Below are 21,116 nucleotides of genomic sequence, written 5' to 3'. Positions count from 1 at the left end.
AGCAATGATTTACATGTGATAAGTGAGACTGGACTACGGTTATATAAAGGCAATGATGTGCATGTGATAAACGAGATTGGACAATGATTTGTATGTGATAAACAAGATTGGACTACAGTTATATAAAGGCAGTAATTTGCATGTGATAAACGAGATTGGATACAGTTATATAAAGGAAATGATTTACATGTCATAAACGAGATTGGATACAGTTATATAAAGACAATGACTTGCATGTCATAAACGAGATTGGACAATGATTTGCATGTGATAAACAAAATTGGACTACAGTTATATAAAGGCAAAGATTTGCATGTCATAAACGAGATTGGATACAGTTATATAAAGACGATGATTTGCATGTGATAAACGAGATTGGATACAGTTATATAAAGACAATGATTTGCATGTCATAAACGAGATTGGATACAGTTCTATAAAGGAAATGATTTACATGTGATAAATGAGATTGGATACAGTTATGTAAAGCCCAGAAATCTATAAGAGAATTCATTTTGAGCTGGACAGATCTTTTTTAGATATTGTACAAAAGACCTTGGAATAAAATGACAACTCGGGGAAATACTGGCATTAAGACGTCACACTAATATCATGAATATATTAATAAATAATTTCAAACTTCTAGTTCCAAAAAAGTAATTTATTGTACAACTTACTTTTTGGGCGACTGCACATGTGGCCTAGTGGTTAGAGCGTCCGTTTCGGATGCGGGAGGTCGCGGGTTTGATCCCCGGCTGAATCATACCAAGGACTTATAAAATTGGTACTAGCAGCTAACTCGCTAGGAGCTCAGCATTAAGAAGTTAGTGTTAGGACTGGATGGACTGGTGTCAGGATAATGTGACTGGATGGGACATTCTGGATGTCTGCGGCATGATGCCCCATTGCTAGACATCACTAGAAAATTTCACTGCAGAATCGTAGCGATATGACTGAATTTTAAAACAAAAAAAGATACGTTAAAAATTCAAATCTCTCACACACATTCGCATTTTGGGGACATAGTCTCTCAGTGGTTAGTGTGCCAGACTCGCAACCGAAAGGTTGTGGGTTTGAACTTCAGCCTGTGTCACGTACCATGGTATGTCCTTGGGCAAGGCAGTTTACTCCGATTGCCTTCGCATTAAATAACCTACTTGTGTCGCAGTGCCATAAAGCACCAACCAAACCAAAACACACACACACACACACAGCTGCAGATCTCGACCTGTATTTTTTCTGGTCCCAGTTTGACATAGCTGTCAAATTTCAGATTAAATTACATTTTTAGACGTCTCCATTTTGAAGAATTTTTTTAAAATTCGGTTTTGAACGTCTGTGGGCATGTTTTCACATTAGGTTTAAATTCTCTGGACTAAAAACAGGTATGTGAAGATTGCAGGACTAGAAACTGGCTTATGAACAACAACACTTCGATCAGTATTGATTTCAGTGAGATAATCGATTTCGAAACAATCACAGAGTACATTTACTCTTGATAATTTTTCTCTAGTCATGCATTTATATAACTTTAAAAACTGCACAAAATTTAACAGTTGTTTCCATGCATGGATAATCATGAAGAATTTTTCACTCTGTAAGAGAAATTAAGAGCACTGAAATCTTCCTCAGACTTCCGTTTTTTTTTTTTTTTTTTTTTTTTCCTGATGCAGTTTGCGGGGTTTTATCGGCACTTTTCACACATTATAACTATCATGCGAAAGAAATGGGAGCTACGTGCCTATCCCAAGGACGCACTGAGGTGATTGGCCTGTGCAGGTGTCAAACCCAGAACCCTTGGATTACAAGTTTGATGTTCCACCAACAGAGCTACCTCAGTATCCACCCCACCCCATCTTAGTCCTTTTAAATTCATGTCAGTACTATTTCAATCCATGAATCACGCCGTTGTTTTGATGTGTGTGTAATAAACTGGCATTAGATAATATATATTTAAAAAAATGCCTATGTCTGGATCTACTTAACATTTATTTGGAAATTCTACCTCCAAGCACTGCTTAAAATTGACTTAATTGAGGAAAAGCTCAGAGCAATTCTTGAAGATGACTGTAATGATAGGTGATAAAAGATATCTCGTATCTTCCTTTACATTGTAAGGTGCCCAGGTCTTCCGCTAGACTGCAGTTTGACTGTGGAGATGACGTCAATTCTAACCTACTTCTGACACCAAATCCTAGCTTGTGATTGGTTATCAGCCCGCTGATACAAGCCTACTAATGTATTCAGTCTACAAACGTACTGGCCTGTGGGGCCTTAATGTTATTACTGTTCTGGCTCTTCATTCATAAAGTACACAGGGTTTGTTTTGTATCTGTGGTGGAAATTGTGCCGTGCCTTTTGTTTGTATCACCATATAAGTAAACTTTTCTTATCAGATTTTGATCAGATAAGAGAACACACTAACCGAATTTATTATCTCTCTGACGACACGCCGTCACATAAAATTTTTATCAGACGTTGTAAAATTTGTACTTACATTATAATGATTTGACGGACCTGTGCAAAGCAACTCAAGTTTTTATTGAGAATTAAAAAGACTATCTGTTTGTGTGGATACACAGATAGTTTTGAACGAAACTGTACTAAGAAAACCGATGGACACGCTTAAATCTAGATTTTCCCAGGATTATTCACATTGCAAATAAATGATTCTCACGGAGGTACAGTGTAAAGTTAAACTTTGTTACGAAGCTGATATGCCAGAATTTGAATCAGTGTTCATGCAGAACCATTGTATCATGGGAATCCAAACTCCACAGCAGGGTCCACTTCTTGAAGTCAACGGAAATTATTCCTGTAAGTATTTTTCTTTACATTTTACCTGAAATTTTATGTCCAGAAAACAAATTACTCGTAAAGTCGGTTTCTGCGACAAACAGAAAAAAAGCAGAGCACCCAATGCGTTGCTTTGAAACGTTTTAATAGATTGATTAAACAATGAGGAAACATATAACGTATAATTATAAAGGTTAATTCACATGCAAAGCCTTTGAAACAAAATGTATGTAGATGTAAATCACCTTTAGTATTAAAATTAATCAAGGACAAAACGTTAATAAAGAAACAAATTGCATCATATTTTTTTTATTAAAACGGATGAATGACAAAGAAGTCCCATAGACGTTTATTTTATCGACACTCGTTTTGACAGAAAATTAATGTACTCTTCAAGCGATTAAATCATTATTTCTGGGTATTTTGTTTGTCTTTCTGTTTAAATGAGTATGTTACTGCAGTAAACTTTATTCTTAGACAGGAAAAATGGATCAAAAGTAACATGTTTTCCTTTTTTATTCTTTAAACAATTGGCCTATTCCTGTGTAATTGACGAGGCAAGCCAAGCACATGTGGATCACATTAGAGTTCAATCTCCATTCGACACAACTTGAATTATCGATGTAACCTCCATGTCTACGGGGTCAAGTCCAGACTGTAAATTACTCTCAATACACATTTTCGCTGCAGGGAGGAGTAGATTACACACTTTTCTAAATTGTTAATTCTTCTAATTGACAATTGCTTTGAGTAAGGTGTCATTTTTTCCACTCAAGTCGCCCCGATGAATAATGTACACCATAGAAACACAACAAATAGTCAGCAAGGGACTGTTTGCTTAACCTACAGATTACACGTCAATTATCAAATCCCGATGTCGTTTCAGCAAGAAAAATTATGTGTATTACCCCCAGGAAGGTAAACACTACACGTCCTCCCATAAATATTAAACAGCGTGTTACTAGGTCTCTAGACAGGAAACGGATTTAAACCTTGCAGACCATAATGGACATGCAGATTATAGTCAGTAAATTGTAGGGGCTTTTTTTTGTCAAGATGAGTTGAATCTAAATGACCAGTGTTTTTCTTAATTTTGCATCACAAACATCAAGATTAAATTGTACATTGACGCAGTGCGTGTGGCTGTTTGTGGTACATAATTGAACCGTGTATTGGGAGGAAAGTACATGGGCATTGAACAAGCAGTTGTTGAACCATTTAGATTTTAGAGGTTCTTCTTTTATAGCAATAAGGGAACCGTTCTGTTTTGTTCCTAGCCATCCATTTGCAAAAGCAAGAAACGTGCTGTGGTAACAGATTTGCTATATGCAGTGTGCTGTTGAAGACAATTGTTTTAAAATGTGAAAATTTCATACATGTGTTTCTATCTCGTATCTTACTGGCCAATGAGTGATTGAACATTTTTTTTTAAAAATAAATTGTTAAGAAAGTTAATATTATTGAAAATCTTTATATAGTTGATATGAATGGCGTGAAGTGATTTGGAGAAGTTCTGTGATTGATTTGAATCTTATAATATTCTGCTATCTTTTATTAATAAGTATAGGAAGAAAAAGTATGTGGGAGGATTCAGTTCAGTGAATTATTATTAATCCAGGAAGGTTTTTGTATGTTGTCATGATTTGAATCCGTATCACCAGGCTGGTGACTAATGGGTGAGGAAGAGATACTTAATCTAGTGCATGTTCACATCCTTTGTTAAGCATGCAGAGGAAATGTTTTCACCACTTGAACAAAATTTGAGGGAAGTTGTTAAATGGTAACAGAGGGAGTCATTGTTTTGATATTATAGAATTGAAAGTGTATAATTATTGACACTTTATGTCATGCAATCCAGTAGTGTTGTCCAACAAAAAACAGCTTGTAAAGACGGGGAGGAAAATGGTTGTGTTCAGTTATGCAGCATGTCCACCTAAAATTTATTTCCAGGTAGACTCTAGAGGAATCTACTTTGCCAACTACACTTGTTTACTGAATAGTAGGCCAATAAATAAACACCCACCCCACCCCACGAGGATATCGATTTCCGTTAGGTCCATCATTATCAACACAGATTTGTGGGATTGATTTATCAAACTAATTGGATAGACACCAAGCATATTGCCAAGAAAAACTTGATTAAACAGGAACTAGAAATTATTTTGTTAAGGAAAGTAACAGCAAAACATGTGCCGTAAAAAAAATTTTTTTTTAATTAATCTATATTTCAGTGAAAACATAATTGTCAATTATAGCCAGACAATTTTTATTAAAAATTTAATTCCATTAAAAGCTAAAGTCAGAAATCTTGATCTTGATATGCAGTAGTTGATATACATATGTGTTTATATGTGTGTGTGTGTGTGTGTGTGTGTATATATATATATATATATATATATATATATATATATATATATATATATATGGCTTGCAAGTTAAGGTGACTGCAGCTCACCTAACATCCTCTTCGTTGTTTCATTCACAAATATATTACAAGAGTCGATGTGAGCAAACTTATTTATGATGTCAGAAAGTTATATTTTTAGTAATTTGTCTTCACATTCTTGCCTGTTATTTGATTCATTCACACACCTTCGTCAGAAACTCCTGGCAACGTCATACACCTGCTGTGTCAGACTTTCACCTGGCATCGTCAATAAAAAGTAACAACAACAATTTCCAGACAAGCACAGAAAAATAACTATCCCATTCCTGATATAGCAGGAAATGTTCATTCACTGACAATTAATTAGTTTCAGCCCATGTAAGTACCAGAAAAAATGACAGTCAGTGACAAATTAGACTGGTTGTCTAGTGACAAAACAGATTTTAGTCTGTCAGTAGGTACAGGCAAGTCATCACATTAGGTTCTCTAATGAGCAACATTTCTTGTAACTATTTAATTTTGAAAAAGAAATAACTGATTCTACAAACATTATCCTAAATATCCATTTAACTTTAAACCCTTTTTCATCATTGCTCACCTGTGCCTGCGCACTGGCTGTGAAACATTTTAGCCAGTTCATTAATGATTAATTTACACCTAGATTGGGTTACTGCTTGTGATTTTTATCATCACAACAGTTGTGTTGCTAGTCTGAACAGTGCATCAAGTACACAAATGCATTGGGTCACATTAAATCTGGTAAAGAGGATAGGGTAATCATACCCATTGTTATTCGAGTTACCTTGCATATGCAGTGCAGTACACCTATATGTAATACCTGTAATGCATGTTGCCTTTGCTGAAAGATGTAGTAGAATTACCTTGTTCAGCTGCTCTACAGGAAATGGTTTAAATTCCAACATTTTTCTCTAATCTTGCATCCTATACTTGATTTTGTGCCAGAACTGGAGCCTGAAAATAAATAAAAACGTTCCTTACCGTACTCATCAACATCATAGTTTATCCTCACCAACAAGTGATTGAACTTCAATGTTTGGTGATTGTTTTCATGACAGTCTACATTTTGTAGTCTTTACCTTTATTGTTTTTTGCCTGTGCGAGTAAAACAAAAGCACGAAATGGGCAACACTAGGTACCTTTGTGGTTCAACAGGAGCATTGTTAAATGGATATATCTTGCACATCATTATTGAATGAACAGTTGCCAATGTTTTACTTGCGTCAGAAGGTAACCCTAGTCTAAACGTCAAGCCTTCCTGAATAACTGGTACTTGGACTATTAAAATTCCTGCTGTGTCTGCCAATTTATCATTAAGGGGATCAGTTTTTATACTAGATGTTCACAGACTTCTTTAACTGAAATACAGACGTTTAATGAAGTTAAAGACAATGAAAAAGATAGTCATATTTTGGATAGTATATTTAACTGCATTCCATAAAATTAATATTGACATTGCTTGTCATGCTACATGCTTTCACCTCCATAACTTGTCTAAAACTGAAGAATTTTCTATGTTGATTTCTAATTACTTAATTTATGAAGTGTCCATGCCATTATATGTGAAAATGTGTCTTCATCCCCTTTATTATTACAATTTATACTTGCATACTGTTATTACTATTTATATACACATATAAGTCAAGTCTAACTGCAAGCAACATAGACTCTGTTCTGCCATTGCATAATTTATCAACAGATCAGGGTGCCTGTTTTACTGATTAGTTATATAAAAATAGCATTGACCCAGATCTTTTGATGCATTATGCAATAAATGATATGGGTCTATAGAGTTTCAGCAGTTGGCCAACTGGAAATATTTTTTTCTGCCTTGACACAGCATATATGTGTGTGTGAGTGTGTGTGTTGGTGTTGGTGTACCTGGATCCATAGCTTATTTGGAGCAGTTGGTAGAAAAAGCAAACATTAACCCTGATTAGCTGCCACAGTATTCAGCACTAAACCCTTTTTAAATTTACGTTTTAATTTTTATTTTCAGACAAACAGCAAGAACTTGATATTCCAACACTGAAGGTGGATGAAAACAACGACTGTTCCCAGAAAGAAAACCAGAATGATGCTAAAAAACGTCCAATGACACAGATAATGGGTGTTAGAAAGTTAAAACACACAAACAGTTTCACAGGAATTGTGCCAAAGTATGGTGTAGAGACTCCATATAAAGAAGAATTAGGAAAAGTAAGCTTCTTGACCGTTGCTCCAGTTTTTAATATGAAAAATAATAGGGCATGGAACTGTTCCAGATTCATCATGTTTTAAGCTCAACTTGTGAGATGGTTTGTTGTCTGTTGTTATTGCTCCTCCTTTTGAATGGGTGGTCATATCAACATAAGGTTTCTGCTAGAAGATCTCTTTTTATGTCAAGTTGGTCCTAAATGAAAATGGGACCAATCTAGTGTCCAGTATGGCTGCCATAGTGGCATTGTTGAAAATCATATTATCGCTGCCACTCCTAAACAGAAAGAAATATTTCCATGGGGATTTTACCAGAAGATTTCTTGTGATGTCTGGTTGGTTAGTAAATGTAATTGGTGCCAATTCGACTTTAATATGGCTATACAATGGTGATCTTTAAAATCGTATCACTGCTTATCCAGAATGGCTGTTCAGATCAATATTGTACTTTCTCCGAAAGACTTATTATCCTTTCTAGTTGATACTAAATAGAAATGGGAGCAGTCTGATGTCCAGTATGGCCAGCATGGCACCATCTTGAAAATCATGCTATAGTTACTACTCCAGAACTGAAATTCACATCAACTTGGGGTTTTCCACCAGAAGATTTCTTATGATGTCTTGTTTGTACTAAATGAAAATTATGCCAATCTGGCATCCATTATGTCCACCACAGCAGCTAATTTGAAAATCTTGTCACTAAAGAACATCAGAGATGGTTTCAAAACTCTGCAGTTCAAAGGTAGAAATGGTCTTGAATCCATGGAAATTTGTTTTAGCCAGTAGAATGTCAGTCCCTTTTAGGGATTTCAGTTCATAATGAGGATAGCTGGATGGGCCAGAGTAAAATATGACTGGGTTTACATAGTTCTTATCACTTTATTGCTTCTCTGCATTCACCGAATTTGTTTTAATTTTGATAGAATTTTTCATTTTTATTTCCTGAAGGAAACTTGTGCATTTTTCGTGTCATAGAGTGTGTATCATTGTACCATTAAACTATGATTTGTTTCCTTCTTTTACAGTATTTATCAGACCTTGACAAGTGGGGCGTAGATATATTCAAAATCGCAGAATATTCCAATAATAGACCTCTCACCACAGTCACCTACACAATCTTACAGGTAAGTTCTAGGTAATATTGGAATTAAACTTTTCAGATTTCACATTTTATATTTATGCAAATCTTGAAAAATGTGCAAGGCTCAAAATATAGATAGAGCAACTTAATTGTTGAACTCTTTGTCGTAAAAAATTAATCACGAGTTGTATTATGATGCACAGAGGTTCGAAGATCTTGGTTATAATAATGTAATTTTATTACTATTATTATTGTTATCATTATAATTATTTGTATTATTATTGTGTCTTTTTAGGAGAGAGACCTAATGAAAACATTTAAAATTCCTCCAACAACGCTAATAACTTATTTGATGCACCTGGAGGATCATTATCATCGAGATAATCCGTACCACAATTCCATACATGCTGCTGATGTCACACAATCAACCCATGTCTTGCTCTCTGTACCTGCCCTCGAGGTGAGTTTTATTTTTTATCGTTATCCTCCTTTTCCTAATTACATAAACTTTAAACTAGCTGCATAGAGAGATAAAACGAGCAAGAAATTCCCTTTCATCTGCAAGAATATGTTTTAGTATTTGTATGTGAAAATTTATTGGTATGTACAGAAATAACTAATACTTAATGGTCAATATTTCTTTGAAATGGAAATGAATAATTATGGATACAAATAGTTTGATAATGTTGAAATAAAGAAAGTTTAACTATAATTTGTAAATAATGCATCAAGATATATGTACTTTTTCCCCATTCCTAGCAAAGTTGCCTCATCATTCGAAAAGTAATTGATCAGAGTAATATAAAATGGTTTTCATGTTATTTTTAATAATACAATTGTATTTTCAATTTCTCCATCACAGAATGTGTTCACAGACCTGGAGATTCTAGCAGCCATTTTTGGATGTGCCATACATGACGTTGACCATCCAGGACTGAGCAATCAATACCTCGTTAATACCTGTAAGTCCTGATGTAGATCATGACAATAAACTGAGCAATCAATACCTCGTTAATACCTGTAAGTCCTGATGTAGATCATGACAATAAACTGAGCAATCAATACCTCGTTAATACCTGTGAGTCCTGATGTAGATCATGACAATAAACTGAGCAATCAATACCTCGTTAATACCTGTAAGTCCTGATGTAGATCATGACAATAAACTGAGCAATCAATACCTCGTTAATACCTGTAAGTCCTGATGTAGATCATGACAATAAACTGAGCAATCAATACCTCGTTAATACCTGTAAGTCCTGATGTAGATCATGACAATAAACTGAGCAATCAATACCTCGTTAATACCTGTGAGTCCTGATGTAGATCATGACAATAAACTGAGCAATCAATACCTCGTTAATACCTGTAAGTCCTGATGTAGATCATGACAATAAACTGAGCAATCAATACCTCGTTAATACCTGTGAGTCCTGATGTAGATCATGACAATAAACTGAGCAATCAATACCTCGTTAATACCTGTAAGTCCTGATGTAGATCATGACAATAAACTGAGCAATCAATACCTCGTTAATACCTGTAAGTCCTGATGTAGATCATGACAATAAACTGAGCAATCAATACCTCGTTAATACCTGTAAGTCCTGATGTAGATCATGACAATAAACTGAGCAATCAATACCTCGTTAATACCTGTAAGTTCTGATGTAGATCATGACAATAAACTGAGCAATCAATACCTCGTTAATACCTGTAAGTCCTGATGTAGATCATGACAATAAACTGAGCAATCAGTACCTCGTTAATACCTGTAAGTCCTGATGTAGATCATGACAATAAACTGAGCAATCAATACCTCGTTAATACCTGTAAGTCCTGATGTAGATCATGACAATAAACTGTGGTGTAGTTGCACCAGACCAAAATTTTTATCAAGAAATTGGATTATTTTATTGGAACAAATAAAACAAGTCTAGAATTACATGTATGAACACTAATAGAGTTAGCTCTCTTTGTGATAGAAGCTCTTCATTTGGAAGGTGCATTGCCTCAGTATGGTCATGCTGAATCAAGCTTATTTTGGATTCATTTTAAGAGACACGAGATGTGAATAGTAGTTGGTTTAAAAAAAAAACCTAGAAAGTTCTAGGCAGATTTAGGCCGCTGCTTTCTGAATGAGGCATGTCAATGCTCTCGAAATGAACTCCTCTTGCACGTTTCACGAAAACCAGGGAATATACTTGTTGAGATGTGTGTAAATCAAATATCATAATCATGTCTTAAGCAACTGGGAAGAAGATAAAAGATGATCAGAATTTGTATTTTATTTCTTTCAGGTTCAGAATTAGCACTAATGTATAATGATGAATCTGTCCTAGAGAACCACCACCTTGCAGTGGCATTCAAACTTCTCCAGGAAGAGAATTGTGACATCTTTGCAAATCTCTCAAAAAAACAACGACAGACGCTCCGAAAAATGGTGATAGATATGGTAAGTTTTAAAGTTTTCATGTGTTATTCCTACTTTGAACTACTAAATGCAGAAGAAAAATGTAAGCAGAAAACAAATGTCAAGGGTTGATGCTTTTGGGCAGTCAAATGCACAGTTGTGCTTTGACCTGATTGATTGTAAAGGTGAAATTAATGATTAATGATGCTTGATTAATTGTGTGCAATATCAGTACCATATAACTCAAAATTAACATGAAATGATTAATGATGCTTGATCAATTGTGTGCAATATCAGTACCATGTGACTCAAAATTAACATGAAATGATTAATGATGCTTGATCAATTGTGTGCAATATCAGTACCATGTGACTCAAAATTAACATGAAATGATTAATGATGCTTGATCAATTGTGTGCAATATCAGTACCATGTGACTCAAAATTAACATGAAATGATTAATAATGCTTGATCAATTGTGTGCAATATCAGTACCATGTGACTCAAAATTAACATGAAATGATAATTGACAATTATGAAGAATGTCCACTGTACATTTTCAGGTGTTGGCCACAGACATGTCCAAACATATGAGTCTATTGGCAGACCTCAAAACAATGGTTGAAACGAAAAAAGTTGCTGGTTCTGGGGTCCTGCTGCTGGACAATTACACAGACAGAATACAGGTAAATATTTTTAATCTTGGTCTACCTTGACAATATCTGCCCATAGAGCTTGCAGGCATCAGCGGTGGGGGGGGGTACAATAAAAACTTAAGAAATTGATCTTGTTGCAAAACCTCATAGGTATGAATTGATGTGTTTTGTTACATTAGACATTTTAACTTATTTTTTTCAATGCTGACAGCAATATGTACCGCCCGAAAATTTGCTGTACATCGTTTTCATTTCACTTATTTTACCCAAGCTTTGGTTTGGCTTTCCACTGCCTGAAGTAGAATTGCAATTTTAGTATTGTGCTTTTATTTAGTTGGTTATAGGTAGGGTTAGAAGCCACCGAGGTTCTTAACACTAATAATAAATGTGTATATTTTTATATGGCAAGTTCATTTTGACAAAAGGTTTTAAATTAGCAACAGAGGAGCTTATTGGATTTTTACAGATCTCTAATTTTCAGAATTAAATAATATAGAGTCTGTTAAATATTTAAATAATTTTACTGTTTATTCTACTACCCCATTTATTTCACCATTAATAAATGATTCTGGCAAATATATATAAGTTATGTGCCGATTTTAATCAAATTTTGTGCTCATGCAAATTTTTTTGCCTTTAACTCTGCTGTATACATGCAATCAATAATTAACTTTTGACCTTTGTTAAACAGGTGCTTCAAAACATGGTACATTGTTCTGATCTCAGTAACCCAACAAAACCGCTCGAGATGTACAAGAAGTGGGTAGAGAGAGTCATGGAGGAATTTTTCCGGCAAGGTGATATGGAGCGGGAAAAGGGGCTAGATATCAGTCCCATGTGTGATAGGCACACAGCCACAATAGAAAAATCACAGGTAAGACGTGCAGTTATTCCCAAGGTCATATGTACCAAAACTATTGTATGTTGTAAGTGTGCTATAAATACAGAAAAGAAAAGGGATGTACTTATAAGAATCTTATATTTTTTAAACTGGTAAATAAATTCTTCACACATACTTCATACATGGTCCACTTTTCTGTCAGAATCTTGTAAATATTGACATCGACTAAAACAGAAATTTAGAAATAGATTAGTTCATTTATACATGATATACATGAAAAATATATGACTACTTAAAATGCATGGTTTTGCTTTATTAATTAATGTGAATTGAGCTGCAGTTGGAAATGGTTGACTTGTCTCCTCTTACATCCTTCAAAGCACGAATTAGATTATATTTGTGAACAATAGTTTGATCTTTTGATCGTCAATTTTTATATATAAATAAATCAATGTTTCCAATAAATAGTGACTGAAAATGTGTAGTGCTCACTTAAACTTGCAATAGTAATATACACACGTTATCTCTCTCTCAAAGACACACACACGGCAGTAGACCTGAGACTAATAACACAAATGCTAATAACATGAATGCTGATTACAAGTCAAAAATGCAGTACCTTCTATAAGAAAATGAGAACCTATATCAGCAGAACTCAGAAATGGAAGGTTGATATATTCTAAACTGGTGAGCATTTGTGGTCAAATTTTAAAGATTTAATAAATAAACTATATATTGAATAAACTATATACTGACTATGTTATATGCTTGATTACATGCAAAGAGCAAACAGTGTAGAAACTGATCTGCCAGCACTTTTTGGGATGATAGATCTGGGTCTGTGCATTTGGACCAAGCTTATAACCAGGTATATGTGGCAGCTAATATATCTCACTCTGGAATTTACATACAAACATTGTGAAGTGTCATCAAGTAAAAATTGGAAATTGAAGTCAAGTAAGTAATATGTAACATCAGAACCATAAAGTGTTTTAATTATTGCAGGTAATTAAATTTCAAGATTTAATTTAAAACTTATTAATAATTGAAAACCTGTGTGCTCCTTACTATGGATGTGACAGTTTTCTTCTCTTTTCTGCAGGTTGGGTTCATAGACTACATAGTTCACCCATTATGGGAGACATGGGCAGATCTTGTTTATCCAGATGCACAAGAAATTCTTGATACATTGGAGGACAACAGAGACTGGTATCAGAGTATGATTCACATCAGTCCCTCATCCAGCTTTTGTACAAGTGCTAAATCAGACAAGAGTGAAAGCAAATTTCAGTTCGACCTTGAGGAAGAAAAGGACTGTTCTGCCAGTGGACAGGAAGTAATAAGCTCAGATACTGTTGTAAAACTCTTGGATAGTGTGGGTAAATCTGGATCACCTAAGGCACAAAGTGGACATTAGTTTTCACAGATCATTAGTATTTGCATCAGTCTATCATTACGACTTGGGCAACCCTTCGCATGAAGAAGACTATGGCAGTTCTTGACTTTCTGCAGCCAGAGTTGACAAGAGTGTCTTGCTGGTTTATGCCAGTTTTTGATCTGCTCTAAAATTCAGATGCTGGTATTCCAGAATACCCAGCCCAGCAGAGATTGAAGAATGTCAGGTAGAAAAAAAACCAGTTCATCGTAGCCATGACAACCATGAGTGTTGCCATAGCAATATGTTGGAGATTCTCAGGGAAATGTCGTGCTGTCTGAACAGAAAAGTAGATTCCATATCAACCATGAAAGACAGACAACATTGGGAGTTTTACTGACTGTATTCCAAGGGTATCATTGTGTCCATACTGTTTCCTCAGTAGTGCAACAGGTGTTTTCTGATATCCAGAATTACAGACAATTCCCTGGACTTTTTATTCTAAATATTTTAACTTTTTTCACCTGTACACTAGTTTTAATGAACTTGAGCACGGGAGCATCTTCAAATTTTAACTTTTTTCAAGAGAGATTTCATTTTATATATGGATGCACGAGATGCGGACCTCAATTGTGTAAGACTGCTGTGAACTATTTAGCTTTTTTTGCCATGGCCTACTTCTTAAGCTTTCAGTCCAGATTGTTTTGAGCATATCATTTTTCTAAATTGTGAAGATTTGTGTCAGTTAATTAACACGAATATTCTGTGGGATGACAATGAAGAATCTATAGCACTGCCTTTGAATTTATTTCCATGCTGTTTGACTGTCAACACAAGGGATTTGAATATGTGAGAATTTTAATTGTCTCCCTTTCTTCATGATGAAACAACTCGTTTACGTAGCTCATCTCCTCAATTTTGCAACATTGCATTGAGGAAACATTTTAGAATCAGTTTTTTTATTATTATTATTATTGTTCCATTTTAGTACATTAATGATATTGAATATCTAACGTGAAGTCAGTTTTATTTATTTATCAGTAAATATTTATGACATTTTTACAAACACTTCCATTTTGGGATGGAATGAAGACATTGCTATATTTATTTAGTCATAAATGTAAATTTTTAGTACCTCCATTATGTGCTACAATCGTGTTACATTTTCAACTCCCATCTTCACCACTGATCTGGTAAATAGCTAAGAATAGCACTAACCAACAGACTATAAACTGATATCTGAAAATGAAAAGAAAAAAAATTCAGTATTCAGTACAACAATGAACAGCCATTTATGTTAAGAAAAACTGATTATGGAATAGAGTATGGGGTATGTTGAGTAACTTACTGATTATGGAATAGAGTACAGGGTATGTTGAGTAACTTACTCATTCAGATACATGTATAGTAACTTTCAGGAGTAGGGCATTAACTTAACTTTTGCTCCACAACTAATACTCATTTGTGTTTGTCCAGTATCAATTTGTTTTGTTTTGTAGGTTTCATTGAATACTCAAACTAGTCAATTCACTTGCAGGGGTTTCTCCAATTTTCCTACAAAAAGTCATTTTTCTGTTGCAAAAACAGTTCACCCAAAATCTACAAGTTCTTACATTACCTGGAGTGTTAAATTTAGTTACTGAAAATGAATCCTGTGTAAAACTTGATAAAAATTTTACTCACAGCTTTTCAGTTTTATTTTTCATCATGTACATCACATTTAGAACATAGATATTGTTTATCATGTCCAGTTATCATGTATGTTTCATTGGAAAGTCAGAAATCCATTTGCCAATCATTCTGTGATATTTTGCCTGGAATCATGGGAGGGTTCACTTTGATAATTACACGACAAGAGAGTGTTCAGGTTCTTATTCATCTTAATGTAATAAAATCCTACATCTGGGAATGTGAGCAGGCAGGCAAAGTAAGGGGAATTCAAAAGGTTTTGCTTCTTTCTTAAAAAGATGTTCACACTATACATGTCATGTCTATCACTGTAGACGAGACAGGTGGATTTTTAAGGTATCTTTGATGGATGTTAATATCTGACTTATTACTACTATTATTTTTTGATGGAAAATATCAATAAACATTTTTTTATGGAAATTATAGATAAAAATGGGGAACTAGAACGCAGCTATATACCATTAGCAAATTACCTCCCTTTAAGCATTATCATAATTGTTACTGCCTGACAAAATCTTTCAAAAGTTTGTTATAGTATTTGTTTTGATATTCAGTTAAGCTGAAAGGTTATCGAGGTGGTTTTTTCTCCACACCAAGAACATTTAAAACATAATGAACAGTATATGCTAATACAGAAGTAATTCAGCATTAACAAAAATGGTAACCCTGTAAATAAACACTCACGTGGCTCTTAATGATACAAGAACTACGCATTCCAATTGAATGATATATTTCCACGTCTCTTCTTGAGACTGCAGTTTATTACGAATTTTGTCTGTTAATGTTTTTTTAATGTACAGATAATTTTAAGTTCTGATGTTACATGGCAAGGAAAATGCTAATATTGATGAGCATTTTTTTACCACAGATTTCATCCAGTTTATTTATTGACAGTCCTTACAAACATTGCTTAAAAGGACATATTCACCTTTCAGAAACTTGCTCACTGACAGAATCATTGACGATTACAATTTTATTTTAACTAGAAATGCTATTTCAAGTTTTAGCAGTTTCTTTGTCATTGTAGGTCCTATGAAAGCAACCATGATTGAATTTTCAATTTGACTTCATGTAGCATTAGAAAACAACATCCTAAAGATGCTTGATCAAAATTATCAGATATATTCAGCACAGTCGTCCTACAAACTGAATCATGTCATAAGAGAAAAAGATATACATCAAATGAACCAATCATTAGTTGTGCATGATACGCCATACATATTGTCAATGGATTACATACAAATAGTTGTCAACTAATTGTATACCTTGTAAAATTTGGTAAACACTACAGTCTTGTCAAAATATTGCTTCAATTCATGCCTGAGATTAACCAGTTTTCACATTTTATAAATAATTAGAACTTCTTAATTGTCGATAAATAAATTTGTTGACTGATATACCTTTCCTGAGATTTTTGTTTTCTTCTTGGTTTTTAAATATACATCGAATGTACAGCCAGTTCTTGGCACAATGATTTAATTATTCTTCTGTGGTGAAATGGTTTTCTGAAATTTCAGTTCTTTATTCCATTATCATTGCATTCATCCAGAATATTTTGATCTCCATGACGACGACTGTCATTGCAACTACCCATGATTCCTGGCTTAGATCAAGTTAACAATAAAATATGAAATAATAATGATGTGAGTGTTGATGTGTTATTTTGTTTTGTGCAGTTGTATATTCCACATCATCATAATAAACTAAAGACTTGGTTAATCCCAAATCTACTCTATCTCCTCCTCCTTCCAGCCTTTCCCCTTCCCCACTAATCATACGATGATGGTAAAAAGACACCCGAAGTGTAAATTTCTGAATCATGAGATATCAGTGTTGGAGTACTAGCAGGTTTTAACACACAAAGTCAAACTTTTCGTTGAAAGTTGGTCAATGTCACATAAAATGTTAAATGGAGTAACTGTAGTTGATTCAATTCATTTACTTAATCTGTTTAATATATGTCGAGGTTTGGGTAAAGGGGATATTAATTACCGAAATTCTAAACGTATAAAATTTTTAATATTTGGTTATTAAGGGTGAAAATGCTCTTGTACGATTAAAAGTTCATGCACTTTTTCCGATAATAAATGCGCAACACTTTGTTTCAGAATTAGAATTTAAGCCAATTTTTATATCTGCGCGTTTGGGAGACTAAGCAGTATAGATAAGAGCATCAGCGTGTGATTATCAATTTGATTCACTTTCAGATTTCTGAAAGATGCATTTCCATTGGTTAATTCAAAGATCACTAGAACATGACCATTAAGCGGTCGCTGTCAGATCTGAATCCAGGGCAGTGGAGATCTGATTTTAATGAGATCGGCTTATCAGAATACATATCCAAGCTAAATTAATAAGATCAAAAACGAAATGTAACTAAAGGCCTTGCAATTAAAAATGTTTATAACAGTGCCTTGCATTGAATTGGGGATATGTCTCCACAAAACATGAATATTGTACTTCCTGCCTAAAAGATTCCCACGCCTCTAAACTTAAATTAAAAACACAAAGATGAAAGTACAAAGTACTAAGTTTTATAACCGCTCCGGTGGCCTAGTGGTTACAGCGTCCGCCTCGGAAGCGGTAGGTCGTGGGTTCGAACCCCGGTCGAGTCATACCAAAGACTTTCAAAAATGGTACCAACACTGTAACAGCTGCCTCGCTAGACGCTCAGCATTAAGAGGTTAGCGTTAGGACTGGTGTCAGGATAATGTGACTAAGTGGGACATCATGCTACATGTCTGCAGCATGATGCCCCAGTGCTTAGACATCACTATAAACTGCCACACTGCAGACATAGTAGAAATATGACTTAAAAATTGTTAAAGCTGCGTTAAAAATCCTAATCACACACCCACACTTTTATTTAAACAAACGTTACACGAAAATTTTAATGAGTATTTTGTTCTTTTAGTATACAGTAATTCTTGGAATTGTATTTGTCACCTGATTCTTACATGAGAGCATGCTGGTTTCATTTCAGTCTTGACCTTGCTGAAGGGTAGGCGAGAGGTCATGAGAGTGCATATCACAGACAGTACTTATTGATCGTATGTTCCGTGGACAATGGCTATCCCTCAGATGGTTTGGAACCTAGATGGAATGTTTCTACAAAAGGAAATCAAGACTTGAACCAAAACAAAGAAAAAAAAGTTTACGTGACCTTGACACTATCATGCCATTGATGACGATGGGAGACAGAAATCGTGGATATTAAATTGTCTTTCGGTTCCACGATCCACACCACAATAAATTTGTGTATGTAGCATTTTATTGATCCGTTAATTTCATTTTCAGCATTATAACTCATCATTTGGGCAGAGTTGTGCTGTCAAATACTATTATTTCGTCTTAAAACTGTAGGACTGTTTTGTTTTTGTTTTATTCTTTTTCCCCAAATCAACAAAATTTGACCCCAAAAAATAATAATATAAGTAATTTTTAGTCAAATTTTCTGCGTTATCAATTTTGTTTCACCTGTCTAAACAGCACAAATAAAAAGCCTTCCTTTTCCCGTGTTGATAAATTATTCCCAAACAGAAACACTTTAAGCAAGAACTAGACCAAGATTTGCAAATGACCTTGATTTTTCCTTAGGGTCAGGCAAAGGACAGGGGTACGATACGAACCGGCTTTTTAATTTGTGGTCCAATAACCATCCAATAGGCTTTTCATTTGTGATCATCCAGAAAGAACTGTAACCAAAACTCTAACTATCGTTGACGTCGCCATCGCCATAAATGACGCAACAGGAGACTTCTCACCTGCGTTTAAGCGGGTGATACAACATAGGGACATAAACTAAATGGCTTTGATGGATATACACAAAATCTACTATTTTAATCCAATATAATTACATGTAAATGAATGAACGAAGTGCATCCAGACTTAAACAGTGTTCATCGAGCACGCATGCCCTAACACAATGCCCGGAAAATGACAAATGTGACCAGGGTGCAACGTACAGATGGACTGACTAGCTTAACACTGTATATCCTACAACAGTCGTGGTGGGCATACAAAAATACTGAAGGCAACAAGAGATAAAAACACGAGTTAGGATACAGAGATATTAATTATATTCATGGATTTATATTAAACAGTACATTACATACAAAGTTTGATGTTTTATCCGTCATTGTAGTGATAACATAAACTAGATGCTTGAATTTAAACATTGTATGTCCTCGTTTATTGGAATTCTGACTTCCGTTTTCCAAACAACTAACATTTTCACACTAGTTTTCACAGAAAAACTCGCAATGGATTTCATCAAAGTTTCTTCTGGTATTCCCGAGATTAATTTTAAGCTCATAACTCTATTAATCACGGACTCACTGGTTTTCTCACCCTACTTTTTATCTATCTATTTATCTATTTATTGTCCTCCGCCTTTTAAGAAAAGGTCGAGGATATTCTATCCACGTTTCCAACGTGATCATTCCATTAATTTGTCACGCTTGTCTCCCTGTAAAAGGTGGGTTGAGAAAATGAAATGAAACTGGCACAGGATTTACATTACTAAAAAATGTTATCATTATTAGAAGGTGCGCGTGTGTACCACCACATCGGTCCTATTTTCAAGGTGAAGGATATGACCTAACATTTGTTTTCAATAATAATTTCTATTCCACTCAATAGCCTTAGAACCATTATGGCTCCGTATTTTAACTGCTCCCTGGTACTTTCCATTCCACTCAATAACTTCATACGTGTTCGAGATTAAGGGAAAAGCAATATCTGTTTAAGATTAAGGGATAAAACAATATCTGTGTGAGATTAAGAGATAAAGCAATCTCTGTTCGAGATTAAGGGATCAAGCAATGCATGATACACATCATTAGAAGGTGTGTTGCCTACCACACTGGAGGATAAAATCCTCAAAGTCAATGTTACGCTTTAATATTTTTTTACTTTTCATCATGCTTTCTATTCCAGTCTACAACTGCAGGGCTGTTAATGATAAGAAGTTAAAATTTGTATAACTGTATGTCCTCATTAGAATGTGTTTCGTGTAGCAAATGTGTTGTCTTATCATCAAGATAATGGTCATTTATAAATATTTTACGTTTACAAACCCACATTTCTTTCCGCTCTATTTACCGTCCTTTTCAGATTAAGAGATGAAACGTTGTATACATCATTACGTCAGTAGTGAATAGGGATAGTATAGGGTCTATGGGACTTATCATTAAAAACACCCCTGGGACAATATAGGGTCTATGTAAATTTAACATGGACAAAAATCGTGGGACAAGATAGGGTCTATGGGAATTAACATGGCCAAAAACCCATGGGACTGTATAGGGTCTATGTAAATTTAACATGGACAAAAACCCCTGGGACTGTATAGGGTCTATGTAAAATTGAAACAGGGAGGGTCTCTATTTTTTTAAAATAAAAAACCAAAATAAAAAAGGGGTAGGCAATTGAAAGGCTATCTCTTTTCGAGAAATATGGCTGGCCCTGAAAAGGGTCTTTGGGTTTCTTCTAACACTTCCACTTCTTCAACCATCTTCTCACTTTTGTCACTATTCCTGTCTTCTTTTTCTTCTTTTCCGGCATCCAGTCAGGATGACCTAGAGCTCTAAACTTTTCCTGAACTTTTATCCAATTCTCATTCAACCTCTCAAACTCTGCCTGTTTCTTCTTGTTTTCCACATCT

The 21,116-nt window shown here is 34.7% G+C and overlaps 1 protein-coding gene across 1 annotated transcript; it reads left to right on the top strand.

Moving 5' to 3' along the window:
* The first annotated feature begins 2,248 nt into the window (after positions 1 to 2,248).
* Positions 2,249 to 17,093, top strand: LOC149808198 (3',5'-cyclic-AMP phosphodiesterase 4D-like). The gene is made up of 9 exons (XM_089974616.1): positions 2,249 to 2,817; positions 7,200 to 7,399; positions 8,422 to 8,520; positions 8,773 to 8,937; positions 9,340 to 9,439; positions 10,778 to 10,932; positions 11,454 to 11,576; positions 12,238 to 12,420; positions 13,490 to 17,093. Exons 1-9 carry the CDS (start codon positions 2,667 to 2,669, stop codon positions 13,802 to 13,804), a joined length of 1,491 nt encoding a protein of 496 aa, XP_089830742.1. The 5' UTR covers positions 2,249 to 2,666; the 3' UTR covers positions 13,805 to 17,093.
* Positions 17,094 to 21,116: the final 4,023 nt, after the last annotated feature.

This window comes from Sinohyriopsis cumingii, chromosome 1, assembly GCF_028554795.1.
Source record: "Sinohyriopsis cumingii isolate HCF-2022 chromosome 1, ASM2855479v2, whole genome shotgun sequence".
Classification (NCBI taxonomy): domain Eukaryota; kingdom Metazoa; phylum Mollusca; class Bivalvia; order Unionida; family Unionidae; genus Sinohyriopsis; species Sinohyriopsis cumingii.
The sequence above is the reverse complement of the archived record's forward strand: the minus strand, read 5'-3'. Positions and strand labels throughout refer to the sequence as shown.